Source organism: Pocillopora damicornis, chromosome 8 (assembly GCF_964200805.1).
Source record: "Pocillopora damicornis chromosome 8, jaPocDami1.2, whole genome shotgun sequence".
Classification (NCBI taxonomy): Eukaryota; Metazoa; Cnidaria; class Anthozoa; order Scleractinia; family Pocilloporidae; genus Pocillopora; species Pocillopora damicornis.
Window position 1 is genome coordinate 12,277,314 of NC_142677.1, and position 17,348 is coordinate 12,294,661.

Genomic DNA, 17,348 nt, shown 5'->3' on the forward strand with positions numbered 1-17,348 from the left:
CGTTTCTTTTTTTGGTTTGTTGATCTTTCCTAAAGTTATTTTAGCCATAGAACTTCTTTCTGTCCCCCTTTCTTCTCCCTTTCCATCTTCGGTCTTCTCCGTCTTTTAACTTTGACTTCTCTTTCTTGTACTTGTTTTTGTCGACTCTATAATTTGCATTCCGATGCAAATTTTCTGGTCGGTAATCTTTCAAAGGTCGATGCTTCTTACTCTCCTTCTTTCGCCATCATGATTGATTGATCATCGTGCAGTTTGAAAGAAGATTAGGACAATCAAACTTTGGAAGAATTTCAATGTAGTCAGCATTTCATATTCAATAATGTTACTCGTTTATAGTCCTAAAACCAGTTTGCCCTCATAGCTTGGGAATCCCCTAATAACTACCACCACCACCATCATCACTGTCGCCGCTGCCACTAACACTACCACTTCCATTTTTCTCATCCCTCTCAACTTAAAGCAATCAGTTTACTTTCATAAATGCAGATCCTGTGTTTATCGTTTTGGAGTATTTACCATACGGGGATTTGCTGGGATACCTGCGTAAGAGCAGAGGAATTGAGGACAATTATAACACAGGAGAAAAGGAACCAAGTTCAGCTCTTACAGAAAAGGACCTCCTGTCTTTCGCGTGGATGATTGCTGATGGTATGGATTATTTTGCATCAATGAAGGTGAGAAATCTAGTGTCGAAGGCAATAACGTACTTGTTTAGCCGTTGTAGACCACAAAGCAGCCTCGTGTTCCATTAGTGTGAGCTTAAATGTTTAGTTGCATATTCTCCACACTGTTCTCTTTACATTTCCTATGACATTAGAAAGATGAATATGTTTAATGATCAAGAAATTATTCATAAGCTGGCAATAGTTTCCTTTCTTTTCATGACCTTAATATTTGATTCAGTGATGACAGTTACTAGTAGAGGTTAGGGGGGTTACATCCCCAGAAAATGACATTATTTACTAGTTTTTCAAACTTAATATGGATGGAAACAGGGAATGGATATCTAGTTACATCTTTTTGTATTACAAATGTAGTTTTCAATCGATTACCCCCATTTCTTCTATTCATAAACATTCACCTACCATTTTTCTCAAACTAAATGAGGTTATACCAGGTATATCATACATTATACTGGGATTCTTTTCTTTTTTTTTTCTTTGGAAATTTCTCTTGCGTACTTATTAGTAGAGGTCTCGGGAATGGAACGCCACATGGAATGGCTCAGACAATAGCTCATTCTTAAAACGAAATGCGAGTCTTTTTACAGCTAGGCTCATTCAATATCATGACTTTTTCGTTCGCCATGTATGAAATGTACCATATATCTTTCCCTTTTCTCTTTTCCCGCAACATCATGTCGGCGGCACAAACTGTATAGCTCAACTAATAGAAAACAGCAGCATTTTCTATAGCCTCTAAAAACCCTATCTTTTTGTTGGAGGTTAAAAAATAAACCATTGTAGGGGTTTGAGGGTTTAAATCTATACTCAACGAGGTCTCAAGAAACAAACCTTTTTTTTTCGTTTCCTTATCTCGTTTAAATTTTTAAAAAAATTATTTCTTATCAAAGCTAAGAGTTGTCTATAAGCAGTGCTACTTTGATAATTTTTTCATAAATTTTTTGTTTCTCTTTTACTATATTCACCTCTTGTTAAGCCATATGTTTACCTTACGTACTGTAGGAAATTACATACACCAAGCTCACAACCGGAACTGCTGCTAAATTCTTTCTACTTTATTGAATTTGGACTCAGTCATTGCAAAATGGTTTTTTCCTGGGGATTGAGCTAATTAAGCTCATTCTTTAACCACTACACGATTTAACCATTTCAACTGGTTATTTCTAATAGTGGACGAAGCTGACATATTATTCAACTTGTGATATTTCTCTGGATTCATTTCCGCAACCAAATAACTGGCTTCGAAGTGATCCCATCGAAGTTCACAGTGGTGTTAAAACAGTCCTCGTTACCATTGAGTACAAAACAAATAACTGTTCGTCGTATTCTGACAAAGGAGGGAAATATTGCAAAAACTATTTCCACTTATACGAACATCAGTCCTGGCAACCAACGAGTCCCGACCCTCTAGCGAACAATGCTACATATGACAAGATTGCGAAAACAGCTGCACCAGCTCTGGGAATCAAAGTAATTCAAACCTTTCGTGTAGATGTTAAAAGAAAGTACATCGTTTTGGTATTTAATGACTGGGGTTCATGTAGCGTCTTTTTCTCCGTCACCGTTAGTTACTACGTCTGCCCAAGATTGACTCTTATAAGTAGCTTGGTTTTACTACCAAAAACAGTAGCTCCAGCCAACAACTCAAAGCCAGTTGAAGTTAATTGTGTCACTGCTGCCTTTAACAAGCAAGGCACTCTAAGTCTGGATTGTCAGAGTGATGGGGTCTGGAACATCAGTTCACTTAATAGAAGTTGCATATGTCCGGAGGGGATGGAAAATGTAGGAGGAAAATGCGAAGGTATACCACGTAATATGATAAATTTAGATAACGTGGCAGTGCGGTTTTAAATAATGATATACAAACCAGATAAACATGACAATTAAGTTATATCAACTGCGTTGTTAATGCAAATTGGCCACCCTAAAGAGTTTCAAAGCTGATGTTTCGAGTGTTAACTCTTCACCAATCGCTCTTCCGAAGGGCTAACGCTCGAAAAGTTAGCTTTGAAACTCTTAACTCAGTTTTTAAAACCAAAAATTGTTATTATACTCCCTCACCGACGCAGCATCACAGTTTGTTAAAAAAACTTATCCCGCTTCATAAACTAGTTTACATTGGTGATTTAGTGTCATTGACTTGTAGAGTTTTTTAGGCCGACAAAGCGGCAAATGAGTGGGCATGCTTGTAACGCGCGAGGAATTGTATGCGCGCAAAGGAATGGGAACGACAATACCTCTATAGTAACACTATTGTGGAAAAACGGTAGCTTTTTAAAATTTCCCACTATTTTTTTTTCATTTTGCGAGGATAAGTTCAAACCAAAAGAGATAAGGTTGTCGTTTTCAGAAAAGTTTTTGGAACCCCCTCCAAAAAATGTTTCAGAAACAGGTGTGAATTTAGGGAGTGAGGTAGAGCATCCGGAACATGGCTACGAAGTTCGTTGCGACTGCTATCGCTTTAGCTGTCTGTATTAATTTAAAACAGCTTACGGTGAACTATTAGTAAAAGAATGCTTCTTACCCTTCAGACCTATCCATAAAAACAAAAGAACATAAAACGATGCCCTGTTCATTCCCCAACGAAATTTATTTACGCTGGATCCATAAAACTCTCCTCGACGCGCCAAATTCGCTGAGCATGCGCACTCGTTTTGCCACTGTCTCTTTCAGACCAGGAAATAGATAAGAAATGCGCATAAGTTTTTCAAAATTATTAATTTGCATTCAGTGTAAAATGTTTCCATCTTTAATCATCTCTATTCCTTGTTGGCTTATTCTTCCCATTTAAGTGTTTTACCGATTGTTGTTTTACACCGTGCATAAGCATAAACATAAGAACATAGACACTCTCTCTTGTTGTTATGCCGACGCTCGTTCTTTCCTCGTTCTCGCGCTTATGTCGCCGATTGAAACAACATGCCTATGTTTACGTTTAGGCTCATGCTTATGTCGCAGTGCAAGCCAGACTTTTAAACCGATGTTTTAACGCTTTACCCTCGTTTGAGTTAAGGTTGCATATCGCTGAAACACTTCTTAGAAAAGCGTGAATTACAATTAATAAGCGCTTGGTGTAGAAGGTGACAAGCGAAATATTTTTTACGCCAATGACTTTGTGATCGTCATTAGAAACACACACTTGTCAGCATCCGTCAGCATTATTTATGTGTCAATTTAATTTCCAGAGTGTCCGGAGGGACGATACAACGATGAGAGTGGCTTCAATTGTACAGGTACAGACGCTGTTTTTCGTTTCTTTTTCCGTGAAGAGTTAAAATATTCGTAACACCTTTTTTTTAAGGATTCAAATAATAACGATTCCGTTTGAAAAGCTCAAAGTATGATATCTGTGAGAGATGAATATTTTGAACGAATGTCACCTCCAATGTCTGTGAAGTCGCAAAAAAGAGAGAGAAAAATATAAAAACGAAGCAGTTGCTTGTGGTAAATCTCAAGCCCATCGAACAAACCAACGTCTTTGGAACGTTTCCATAGAAATTGCTTAAAATAAGTATGAGAAAATGTTTTTTTTTTTGATAATGCGTTTTGACAGAGAGGCTGCTTTGTACAAGAGTTAGCCTTAGTTACTGCGCGGTCGCCCAGTTAACAAGGGCAGAGACAGATGTTCTTTCGCCTTTTCATGAGCGTGGGATATGGAAAAGGTTATTCTGAGGCCCCACGAGGAATCGAACCTCAGGCCCACGAAGCTTTCGGCATTGCTGATCCTAACAGTACGCAGAACGCATATCAGAAATGAACCCAGTAATGGCCTGTAGCTAGCCCATAGAGTCTCTGTGGTTCAGTGCTAGAGCATCTGAGCGCAAACTCGTAGCATCGTGGCGTGGAATCCAAAGGTATGAGGTTCGATTCCTCATGGGGACTAAGAACTTTTTCTTTTTCCCAAGCTCGTGACAAGACCCAAAACATCTCTCTGGCGTAAATACGTAGTTTCATACCTTAATAAACTCTTTGTTTAAAGGTTTTTTTAAAATTATTTTCTTACTACATTTGCTAATGAATGCGTCTGTCTATAGAAATACCATCTGCCCCCCAAAACGTCAACGTTATATTTGTCAACCAAAGCACACTGGAAATACAGTGGCAGCCTCCTGTAGAAACTGAGGTTGAGACCCATGTGTTTTATAAAGTTGAATGCCGTCGACCATGTGAAGGCGAAGACAAAAGCAAGTGCGTAGATAAAGCGTGCGGGAGTGATGTCATTTTCAAACCGAGAAAGGATGGCTTGAACATTACTCACATTATTGTTGGAAACCTTACTTCATTTGTAAACTACACGATAAAAGTCTACGCAAGGAACCGAGTGAGTGATGTGGCGAAAAGAATACATGGAATTCCGGCGAACTTCGCGGCAATTACCATAAGGACTAACGGATCACGTAAGTTATCGGACAGACTAAATGGAATACCATACAAACTCTTATCTGACTGCTTATTTCTCTAAATAATATGCAGGTAGGATTTGGTGGAATTTAATGGCCCCATCGATTTGTTCACAAATTGCACCATTTTTTGCTCTAAATCGTATTCGTTTCCCTGTCAATGAGAAATCTTTTCTGAATTAACTAATTAGAGGAATATGAAAGACAAATTTTGCACCTTCTTACAAACCAGCCCATCACTGAATCATTAAGATATTTGTACAATTGAGAAATTATTTCTTTGAGCGACTAAATTTTGCGATTTCAAAATGGATGTGATAAGGTGGTAATTGAACTTCGTGTCGTGAAATTTCTTATACAAATTGCACTTACCATAAAATATCAGAGTTGATTCTATTGTTGAAGTTCATGACGGCTTATTTATCTCTGTTTTAACAAACTAGTTCCAGGTAAACCGGAAGTGACTGTTGAACAACCGAAAGAGACTGTTGTGGTATCTTGGACTCTAAAGGAAAAGAACGGCGTCATCAAAGAGTATCGCGTGACTTATGTAAATGAAGATGATGCGTTGGAAACCAAGACTCTCACCACAAAGAAAATGGAAGCGCAGTTTGATTTGAAGGCGGGAAAAACTTATAAATTTCAGGTCGGCCAAACTTTCTCAAAAGTTTGAATGAACTTAAGCATTAGTCGAATTTGCTTCTTATGCTCGTGAGGAAGAAACTTTTTAGATAAATGCTTTACTATTACCTTCCTAGGTATTTGCTACAAACGGCATTGGAAGGGGCCCTGCTGGGATCAAGACGTACACGCTGAGAAAAGGTTAGTTTGTTCATCGTCGTTGAGTCAATCTGCTTTAAGATTGACATTACCGAACTATCAGCTAGTGTATCTAAGTTTTCACATTTTCTTTCTAACCATTCCCATGAGTGAAGTGGAAAATCAGATCAACTAAAATTGAATAAAGCTTATTCAAGTTTTTAGTTCACATACTGGTCTACGATGACAACAACTCAATCTAGTTACCGACCACTAGACCTTAATTCAGTTAAGGAAGATTAGTCTTGTGACCTTTTACAGTTTAATAGACAGGAATGATTGTAAAGATATTGCAAGTCTAGACAACCAATAAAGGTATAAGGATAAACCGGAAAGGAATGAGGAAGGTTAGGGATTGAGAAGATCATCACAGCTTGTCAATGACAAATTTTATAACTAATCCCTTAAATTTTTATTTTGTTGTTGTCGTGAGGCGTAAACCGTAAAGTAGCTCCTTTGAGCAAGAATGAATGAATGAATGAAAAATAAAAATAAATGAAAGAAATAATGGCAGAAATGCGAGGGAAGTAGCTTGATGGAATAACGATTGGACGGAAAGATAAGAAATTGTGTTTGAAAACTTTATAATGAAATTCAAGGTAATTTTCTCTGATCCAAAATTATTAGATTTCATTTTTTCCCAAACATTCTGATTGAAAGATTGAGTAATTACTGTCGTGATTACATGGTTACAGATAACTCGAAGAAAATACAGCTTATTGTTTACGTAGCTGGCGGAGGAGGAGCACTGCTGCTTGTTATACTGATAGTGGTCATTGTTGTCTTTGTCGTGTCTCGTAGAAGGTGAGTATTTTGCAGAAAATGAGGTGTTTTTAATTTTACCTTAAGATTAGGTCTTGATTTCATTAAAATGGGAGCGAAAATCAGTTATTGTCTTTATCTGAAGCATGATGAGAGATATACATTTATGTGTGTTAAACTAGGAGAAGTAAAAAGAGTGTAGAGGAAGCCTATATGCAGGCCCTTCAGCAAGGTAAGACTATATGATATTAGTACAGCTAGCGTTGTACCTCGAAATCTGCGATCTGATTGGCTTTGTTACTCACTATCCACACGTAATAGACCGCGAGTAAATTGGGCGGTAGTAAACAAAAAAAAGTAAAATTATGAAATTGTCTCGTTGCCCGGATTAGGTTTGAACGACTAGCAGATTTACATTATCACAACTAGAAAATTCGCTTTGATTAATTATCACCAATAATAATTTTCTCGATAGAAGTTTCGGTTCTCTTCTGAGAATGATCAATTTAAGATTATTGCTCAAGTGATGTACAGAGTTTCTGCATTTTCGAGTGACACGACTAACGCTTGACCAATTAACGCGTATTTATGTTTTTAATCACCTAGCTTGTTGCAAATAAATATACGTTTCCGCTCTCTTCTCTTTCGCTTCTACTCTGTCGAAGCCACTTATACAAATGGAACTGTGCAGTTACCAAATCATAATATCATTGCATTGAAAGCAAATCAGTGACGTCTTTATGCCATATTGGCAATTCAAGCCTAGAAAAGACATTACCTCCTTTAATTGCTTACCGTAATCGAGATGGTAGTTTCAGAGGTGTGATGTAAGTCAATATTTCCTGAAACTTTCTATCTTTAGGAAATGAACTTCAAACCTCAAATCCTCGAGACCAGCGAACCTACATCGACCCTAACGACTACATCGACGTACAAGAACTTCTGACATCATTCACGACTGAACTAAAAAGAAGTGACATCAAACTCGAAGGAGTTATCGGACAAGGTAAATGTTTAACTTAGATCAATGTAGACGATAAGTTGAATGTTGTTGTGTCAGGGAAGGGATAGGTTCGCAGTTGCTCAGATGCTTAGACTGATCTTTTAATTTTAGTATATATTGATACCTACAGGTTATCATATTTAGCTTTTGCGTAGTTGTCATACAAATGTTTGTCAGATAACTTTTCGTTATCAATGGTGTTTTCTTCTCTAGGGGAGTTTGCGGATGTCTACAAAGGAATATTAAAGTCTCGTGAAGGCAAAGGAGTGGTTGCTGTCGAAGTCTTGAGAGTCAGTCCCGTCATGCATTGCTTTGATAAGATGGAGATCATACAGTGTAGCTTAAATCATTCAGTCAGATTAACTCTACTTATCTTTTGCTGATACGTGTAGCTTTGCGTTCGCTATTTCGTCCTCTCAAATCATACTTGTTTCTTATCCCACCATTGATGACGAGATTCATAAATCCAATATCATAAGAGAATGTCGATGTTGCTTTGATAAATGCACTATTTCGTTGAAATGTTCCTTTTTCTTCATTTCAGCTTGGTTCCAGCGAGAAAAATCAGAAAGATTTTCTTTCCGAAGCGTCCTTAATGGGCCAATTTGATCACCCAAATGTTATCTGCCTCGTCGGAGTGGTGACACGAAGTAAGAGGAGAACTGAACAATCTTTAATTAGGACTCGAAAATGAAATCATGAAGCTACTTTGTGTCAGCCGTAACATACGGTTATATATGATGGTACTAGGTTTAAAGTTGGATTAATTTCCATGCTTTCAGGTAGACCAATGATGATTCTAACGGAATTCCTGGAAAGTGGATCATTGGATCACTTTTTACAGGTTCGAGACTTGCATCTAGTTTTCTGTGTGCTTGGCTACGCTTCGTTTGTAATGGATAAGAATAATAAGTTGGTTCTTGATCTCGCCTGGCGAGGGTTTAATAATATTCTCCTGTAAAAAACAACAATAACAGCAACCAAAAACAACTACTTAAACCTAATCAAAAGACAGAAAAAAAGTTCTGATTGGGTGGCTTGCGCTTGTAACTGCTCATTTTGTGTCATAAACACCTTATAATGCAGTAATTGTAGTATTTTAAAATTGTGATAATGATGCACTTTACGGAAACCCTTTACACCCTCACATCTGTATGTATCTTCCCCATACTGCTCCTTTGATATTTTCCTATGCTACTAACAAGGAGAATTTGTTTAACAATCAAGAGCATCTTTAATAGTGATCATTTCCGTTAATCTCAGGTCGTTAATGTTTGATATATCAGTAATGCTGTAAGGAGAAGTTACACCATCGTCCTCTTTGGAGACAAAGGGTTAAACGGTACCGGGTTTTCTTATTTCCTCATAGGACCGAAAGAATCAGCTGACGAGCCTTCAGTTGATTGGAATGGCTAGAGGCGTGGCTCACGGGATGAAGTACCTGTCAGAATTAAACTTCATTCATCGGGTATATATGTATCTGCATATATTTCATTTTATCGCGCATTAATTTGGTTAAATAGAATCTTACTCATCTGAATCTTAGCATTGGTACATAAACATTGGTTGTCCACTGTTTCAAATGGTTTTGGAATTTGGAATCAGTTGATTTATTTGGAGCTAATAAAAACATAAAACCTGAAGACTGAAACTTCCGTATCAGAGAACAGAAAATCAAATTCTCATGACACATCAGTTGCACAAAAGTGCGAGGTCAGCGTTCTTCGTTTTGCCCAGGATTCTTAGTTAGCTTCAGTTTCAGGGCTATAATCTTTATATAAAAGTGACGAATTTAACGCAAAGAAGGACGTTGTTCTTTAAAGTTCAAACGCATTTGGGCTTATTCTGCACTGATATATTCTGAATTTAGCAGTTACGTGTATACCTTACAACTGATTGAGTACCAAGAAGTTGTAATTGTGTTTGTCTCTGCTTAGGATCTGGCTGCTCGCAATGTTCTTGTGGGTGAAAATATGTTGTGTAAAGTATCAGATTTTGGTCTTTCAAGAGAACTGGCTGAGGACGATGAGGCACAAGCTGAATACACCACACAGGTAAATTTTGACTTTTTGAAAATTGACAACTGCGTTAGGTTGCGCGCTAACATTTGCGATTAATATGACGCAATCATGTTAGCATGACAGTAAAGACCACGTGTTTCCTGTTTCACAGTCTTAACTTTCTTTTGAGTGATTCATGCCACCCGGTGAAGCAGACACTATTTCATGCTCCCTCTTGTTTGCTTTCTGTTCAAGTGAAAGATTTCCTCAGAATTCAGACTTAAATGGAAAAGGAATTTAAATTACCCCTGTAATGAAAAATTTTCATATTTCATTTTCCACATTTTCGGGTACGTTGTGACTCTCTCACCTACCCAGCCAAATTTCAATCCGTCACGAGAGACAGAACTGGTTGTATGTAGACCGTTCCATTCGAGATTTCGCGGCCGCCTTTATTTGACCATGTTTCGGAAGTTCATCTGAAGGCTAGGTGCGATTTCAGAGGAAGTGACGCACAACGTGAAGTCCCAGTTTGTTCCCATTAATCAAGTCTCCTACTGATCTTTAAGTACCTTTTCCAACACCCATTAGTAGAGGCTAGTACTAAGCGAAGGTATAGATTTTTAGCGAAGAAAACATGTGACCTGCATCCTTTCAAATGCATGCCTTTGTTTCAATTACTCTAAAGGGGGGTAAGATTCCAGTTCGTTGGACAGCCCCAGAAGCGCTTCAGCATCGGACCTTCAGTTCAGCTAGTGATGTTTGGAGCTTTGGCATTCTAATGTGGGAGATCACGTCATATTGTGACAGACCCTACTGGGATTGGGACAACTTCGATGTAAGTGATACCGCGTGATAATGAACATTATCATTAACTCCGTAGAAAAGAGAGATAATCGGTTCATAACAGCGGCAAGCTTTCATTTACGAGAATTTCAACTTGTGATAAAGATGAACTGTCTCTTTTCCTAGAAATTTTAAATGAAAAGTTTCTTTCAAAGCTGAGGTTAATTATTATAAAGGGTCAAATATTGATGCCCATCAGATATCAATATTTCCTGAGCCTCACCGACTTATTTCTTTAATTATTTTATTTTTTCTAAATAATTAAATTGAAGAAATCATGATAGAAGGCTTTTCTTTATGAATTTATAAATGAATTACCAATGTAAATTTATAAGTTGAAACTTATTAATGAAAGCTTTTCATGATTTTTCCCAAGGTTATCAGGCGAGTGGAAGCTGGATACAGATTACCACCTCCACAGGTAAATCTTGCAATAACAAACATGTGACTGCTGAATGACTTTTCCTTTGCGTTACTGCTGTTGATGTCTGATGGTGAAACACCACAGCAAGCCAGAACAATTAAGAAAAGTTGCATCACTCATGACCAAGACTTAAAAATCAAGAAATAAAAACATTACTTGAACGCTTATTTATAATACCTTAGGAAAGTTGTTTTGAGACCATTTTTTGGTTGTGTCAAAATAATATTTACCTGAACCGCCTATAACGATCAGTAGGATGCTAATGAACCCCCTTATTGGCAATCAGTATGCTATGGTCCGTTCTTTAAACACTGTTACAGACGATCCCCACTCCGTTCCCCATTAAAACCCGTCTTCTCTTAGTATTAAATGTTGGCTACTCTCTAAAACAATTGAAAATACAATCATATTAAGTGTTTAGGTGAAAACTCTTTAGTTTAATTAATTTAATTTGTAAATTATTTCTATTTAAAATTCATCCTTATATAACTTTTCTGTTTGTACAGGGATGTCCGAAAATCATCCATAGTTTAATGATCGAATGCTGGCATAAAGAGAAAACCAAACGGCCTAATTTTTCTGATATTGTCACCCGCCTGGATGAACTAATTCGATCCCCTGAATTCCTGAAGGGTGATTCATCCTCTCTCCCAGAAAGGTAAGTTTCCATCTTATAATAACAGAGTGTATTTTTCCCTCAAGTAAAGTAGCCAAGGATCATTGATAATGATCATTTTCTCCCATTTGTTTTTTTTTTTGTCTTTTTTATGTCATCTACGAATCTACGAATGTAACTTTCATTTCTCCCTGATTTCTTACTTTTCTACATCTCTTCATCAACCTTCTTAACAAAGAAAAAAAAGAAGGCCTTGAAGTTCTTCCAAATTTTCTACCCTTGATTTACGTTAAGCAGACTACAGAGCAATTGAACATGTCGTATCTTAACCAGTTGCATTCGGATTCATCCACGGTATTTAAATTTAGGTGGCGGACCCGGAAGACGCAGAAAGATCCTACGTTACAAAAATGAATTGAGGTGAAAAAGCTCAGACAAAAGGGAAATTCAAGGCATTTTTAGTCCTTAGTTAAAAACGCTCCCTTAAAAAATCGTTAACAATTTATTTATACATTATTCCAGTCCTAAAGCAAATCATACTCCAGAATTCCAGTCAGTAGATGAGTGGCTACAACACATCAACATGGAGAAGTACTCCGAATTGTTCCGAGCAGCACGAATCGATGATATGAACAAAGTCGCTGGACTGAAGGAAAAACAATTGAGAGAAATGGGCATCAGTTTGATTGGGCATAGGAATAAAATGCAAAAGAGTATCAATGCTATGAAGTCACAACATTATAACGGTGGCATGGATGCAGATTAGTGGCTATGATGTAATCAAGAAAATGCAATTTCTGGAACATTTTCTGCTTGAAACTGAGTTGGTGATCAATAAGCAGCAGATAATTTTTACCATTTTACGAAGGAATGTCGTCAAATGTCTTGAATGTTCTAGGGGACCGGTCAATATTTTAACGCCTGGGTGGGGAGCCTAAGGCTATGTCGTATTCTAATTACCCCCCCCCCCCCCCCGTTTAGCGGCGACTAATCTCCCCTTCTTACCCCTGAAAACCATGCGATTCTCCCCAAAAGCCTCCAAACCCCCACCACCCCCCTCCTCCCCAGGCGATAAACAATGACTGGTCACTTAGATTTACTAGTTCAAAGTTGTCGTACCATCAGTTTCCATATGTTTTGGAAATAGAGAGTCGTTAACTGCCTTTAATTCTATTAGATTAACCGGTTAAAAATTTCCAATGATCTTTCCTTATGTTATGGAAGGAGAGAACTCGTTTTATTTTAATCATTACACAAGCTATTCGAACTCTGACCAAGGTTATCATTCACAAGGAAATAGTGATGGTCCACGGGGCAAATACTGCTACATTTTTATACTCAAGTGCGACAGCTCAAACAACAGATATGACTTTGGAACTTGGGGATCAAAATTTTCTCTCCAGTACAGAGAATTTAATTTTTTATATTGCCTAGGTACGTATTTTACTTTTGAGAAGACAATGCGTGATTTTGATATTCGTGTGTGAGTCTTTTTTCACGAAATTTAAGTCGTTTTCGGTATTTTACAAGAACTTTCGTATGCATTTTATAATTTTTAAGTGAATTACTTCATCACAGAAGGATTAATTACTTGACTATTTAAACAATTTTATTAGTTGATATTTTTTTACTCCATGGACAGTTTCATCTTTTTAAATTATATCAATAATCTATTTTGGAATGATATTATATTTGGAAACAATTTTCTTGAACTGAAGGTAAGAATAAAGCAAATACAGCAGCAAATTTCTGGTTTAAACTCTGTTTGAAGAACCGTTCGTAAGGATCTAGGCAAGTATTTTACAATCCAAAGTGGAAATTAAGGTACATGAAGGAAAGTCTTTTTTTCTGGTTGATGTAAAGCTTGTTTATTCAAATTACGCAAGTTTATCTTAGCCAATTCAGAAAACTATGTTCATTACTGTGACAAGGTTGTTTTTTAAATACAATTGCGACTGTGTGACTATTACACGCTGGGGAAGCTTAACCTGGCATTGCGTCACTATTTCTTTGAGCGAGTCTGCTAGGTAAATTTAAAATTTGTCCCGAACAACTAATAAATCAGAATCAATATATATTTCTCGCACAATTCCTTGGCTGTTACGTTTCTATTACCCTCCTTGATGTAATCTTCGGTGAAATAATTCTAGTCTAACTCTGCCGATATTAGGCAGGGAGCAAAAATGAGTGCCTGATGAATTGGAGGGTTAACTTGAGGGGTAACTTGCTGTGCAAAATGATGTCCTCCAGCAGGATTATTAATACTCCTTGTCGCTTCATGCTTAATATATCGTGATGAGCTGTGGCAGCTTAGGGTACTTGGCTTGTAAAATGTAAGCTGGTATATCCCGCGTGTTGCTTTTAATTTGTTGTTGTTTTCACAGACGCAAAATTTCTTTTATGGTAATGCTTTGTCATCATGACTCGCTGTTATTTAGCATCAGATGTCTTTATTACAAGCAGCAGGTCTCTCTAAAAGCTGTCAAGTGCGAAAATTCGATTTCTTTCAACTTTGTCCATAAGTCTATCTTAGTCTAAAGTAATCAAAACCACCTTGCAAAATAAATTTTTGCCGAGCGAAAATCGCTTCAACGTTTTAAGTCCAATTTTTAACATTGTCGGTCATCAAAAATGGAAAAAACTGCCGAGCTCGTCTTTAGACAAAACTCTGGTATGATAAATTGTTCTTGCTTTGCATATTTAGATCAATCCTCTATCATAACAAATCACACAAGTTCCGCTTTTTTCGCGTTTTTTAACTTTAAAATTATTTTTTCAGTTCGAGATCTACTTTACCGCTGCCGCCAGGGCCAGAAATATGCAATTTTAATCTCAGCTCAGCGCAAAAGTTCACCTTCTTCTCCCATCAGACTTGTTAACACAATGTAGAGGAGTATAAATTGATAATAAAAAAAGATAAAAACGTGTTATGGTTTGTAACGATATCGATGTTATCGTTCTATTTACTTCCGGTCCGCATTTACGTCATAACTACCATGGCAACAAAACTTTAGAGACCATGCTTTCCGGTTTAGTAGAGTAGGTCGGACATCGATTAAATAGACCTGTGTGTGTCTTGTTCATCCAATAAACAACGCCACATGGTGTCAGTGATTTGGGATTCTTCCTACAGAATCGTCGCTGAAATACTTGAGTGCATTTTCAAGCCAAACTCAGTGAATCTAGCTCCAGATGACCGAATCAGGCTCGTCGAGCGTAGCTTCAACAAGCACGCAGCCAGCAACTCCTCAATTTATCCAGTCCTCTATTCCTTTACCGTCGAAACTAGACTTCAAGGGGAACTTAGCTGTGAATTGGAAGAAATTTAAGCGGCTTTGGACAAACTACGAGATCGCCTCACGGCTCAGTACGCAAAGCAGTAATCTTCGAACAGCCACATTGTTGACATGTATTGGCCCAGATATCCTGGAGATTTACGATGGTTTGCCCTTCGGAAATGAAGAGGAGAAAACCGACATCGACAAAGTGATAGAGCTTCTAGACGCCTTTTTCATCGGTGAGACGAATGAAATATACGAAGCCTATCTGTTCAATCAGAGAGTACAAGAGGTCGGTGAGTCATTTGATGTTTTCCTTACAGCTTTACGTTCGTTAGCTAAAACGTGCAATTTTGGCATCATGCAAGAGCGAATGATTAGAGACAGAGTTGTGGTAGGAATTAGAGATAACGCCACCCGAAAAAAGCTGCTAGCTGAGAACAAACTAACTCTTAACAAGTGTATTGATATTTGCCGTGCGAGTGAAACCACATCCAAACAACTTAAGGAGATGTCCCATGCGGAGGAGGTTAGCGCCGTTGCCACAGGCCACCCAAAATCGAAGATAGGTTTTCGCCATAATAAAGTACGAAATCTCAGTAAAGTCCAACGCCCCGTCCCCAACAAAGTAACAGAACCAGTTAGATGTAAGTTCTGCCACAGAACTCATCCTTTAAAAAAGGAACTCTGTCCAGCATGGCAGCACAAGTGTGATAACTGTGGTCGAATGAACCACTTCTCAGTGGCTTGCAGAAGTCAGAAAGCTAACAAAAAGCAAACTAAGAAGTCAGTTCACAATGTAGAACAAGAAGTTCAGGAGTTTAATGACGAAGATTCTGATGATTACTTATTCAGTGTAGAATCTGTGAGCGTCCTTTATGCAAAAAACAGTCCAAAGAAGATTTATGCTAACATGCGCTTGAGGGATGAAACAGTGAAATTCCAGTTAGACTGTGGAGCAACAGTCAATATCCTCCCAGCAGATATTTATCAGAAGGTATTTAACGATCCGCGAATGGAACGCCTTCAGCCTACTCAAACTACCCTTGTCATGTTCAACAAATCAGAGCTGAAACCTCTAGGATGTACTAAGGTCGAGACCTTCAACCCCAAGAATGGACAGTGTTTCCTCACGGAATACACCGTCGTTCCAACAGGTCACACAGCACTCCTTGGTGCTGAATCAGTGCAGCAGTTTGGCCTCATAGTGATTAACACCGATAACATCATGTCTCTCTCGAATGAGATTCCCACACAGCCGGATCTCGTGAGCAAATTCGGAGATGTCTTCTCAGGAGAAGGAAAGCTCAAAGGAAAGCTTCACCTCGAGATTGATAAGTCTGTAACCCCTGTGGCACTGCCAGTGAGGAAAGTCCCCTTTGCAGTAAAAGAGCCTTTAAAACAGGAACTAGAACGCTTAGTTAAGATAGGCATCTTGCAACCAGTAGATGTTCCAACAGACTGGATTTCCTCAATGGTGGTCATTAAGAAGAGCAATGGAAAGATAAGGTTATGTATTGACCCAAAACCTCTGAATAAAGCACTCAGGAGAAATCATTTTCCCCTTCCAGTGATCGATGATCTACTACCGCTGCTTACGAATGCTAAAGTCTTCAGTGTCGTCGACGCGAAGAATGGTTTTTGGCATGTGCAGCTAGACGATGAAAGCAGTCTTCTGACCACATTTGGTACCCCCTGGGGAAGGTTCCGCTGGACGCGGATGCCCTTCGGCATATCACCCGCTCCGGAAGAGTTTCAGAGGAGATTGGAATACGCCCTGGAAGGTCTTGATGGAATTAAGCCAATATTTGATGATATCCTTGTTTTTGGTGTCGGAGAAACAGAAGCTGAAGCACTTTCTGACCATGATGCAAAGCTGACAGCATTGTTAGAACGCTGCCGCGCTACTGGCATTAAGTTAAACAAAGAGAAGCTTAAGCTCCGTCGCAAAGAAGTGAAGTTTATGGGACATGTTATATGTCAAGATGGTCTTAAGCCTGACCCAGACAAGGTACAAGGTATCAAAGAGATGCCAACCCCGACAAGCAAACAAGATCTCAAGAGACTTCTCGGCATGGTAAATTACCTCCAGAAGTTTGCTCCTAACCTGTCAGAAGTTACATCCCCAATGAGAGACCTTTTGAAAGAAGGGAACCAGTTCCGTTGGGATGAGCAAGTACAAGGTTGTAGTTTCAAGCGAGTTAAGGAGATACTCTCAGCTGCCCCTGTCCTCAAGTATTTTAACCCCAAAGACGACGTGGAATTGCAGTGTGATGCATCAGACCGAGGACTTGGTGCATGTCTAATGCAAGGAGGCCAGCCCGTGGCTTATGTATCTCGTTCCATGACAGAAACAGAAGTGAACTATGCCCAGATAGAGAAAGAGATGCTTGCAATACTTTTCAAAGTAGAACGTTTTGAGCAGTTTGTATATGGTCGACCTGTCAAGATCCAAACTGACCACAAACCCTTGGAGAGCATCTTCCGTAAAAGTCTACTCAGTGCGCCTAAACGTCT

General features: G+C 38.4%; 1 protein-coding gene across 1 annotated transcript; it reads left to right on the top strand.

Annotated features, from left to right (window-relative positions):
- Nucleotides 1–1,833: 1,833 nt before the first annotated feature.
- On the top strand, nt 1,834–13,628 carry LOC149041401 (ephrin type-A receptor 7-like). Its single transcript, XM_089181178.1, has 17 exons — nt 1,834–2,484; nt 3,869–3,916; nt 4,718–5,080; nt 5,527–5,729; nt 5,842–5,905; nt 6,598–6,706; nt 6,847–6,896; nt 7,527–7,670; nt 7,881–7,957; nt 8,212–8,317; nt 8,450–8,511; nt 9,037–9,135; nt 9,605–9,721; nt 10,356–10,505; nt 10,890–10,934; nt 11,444–11,595; nt 12,076–13,628. Exons 1-17 carry the CDS (start codon nt 2,457–2,459, stop codon nt 12,317–12,319), a joined length of 2,061 nt encoding a protein of 686 aa, XP_089037304.1. The 5' UTR covers nt 1,834–2,456; the 3' UTR covers nt 12,320–13,628.
- Nucleotides 13,629–17,348: the final 3,720 nt, after the last annotated feature.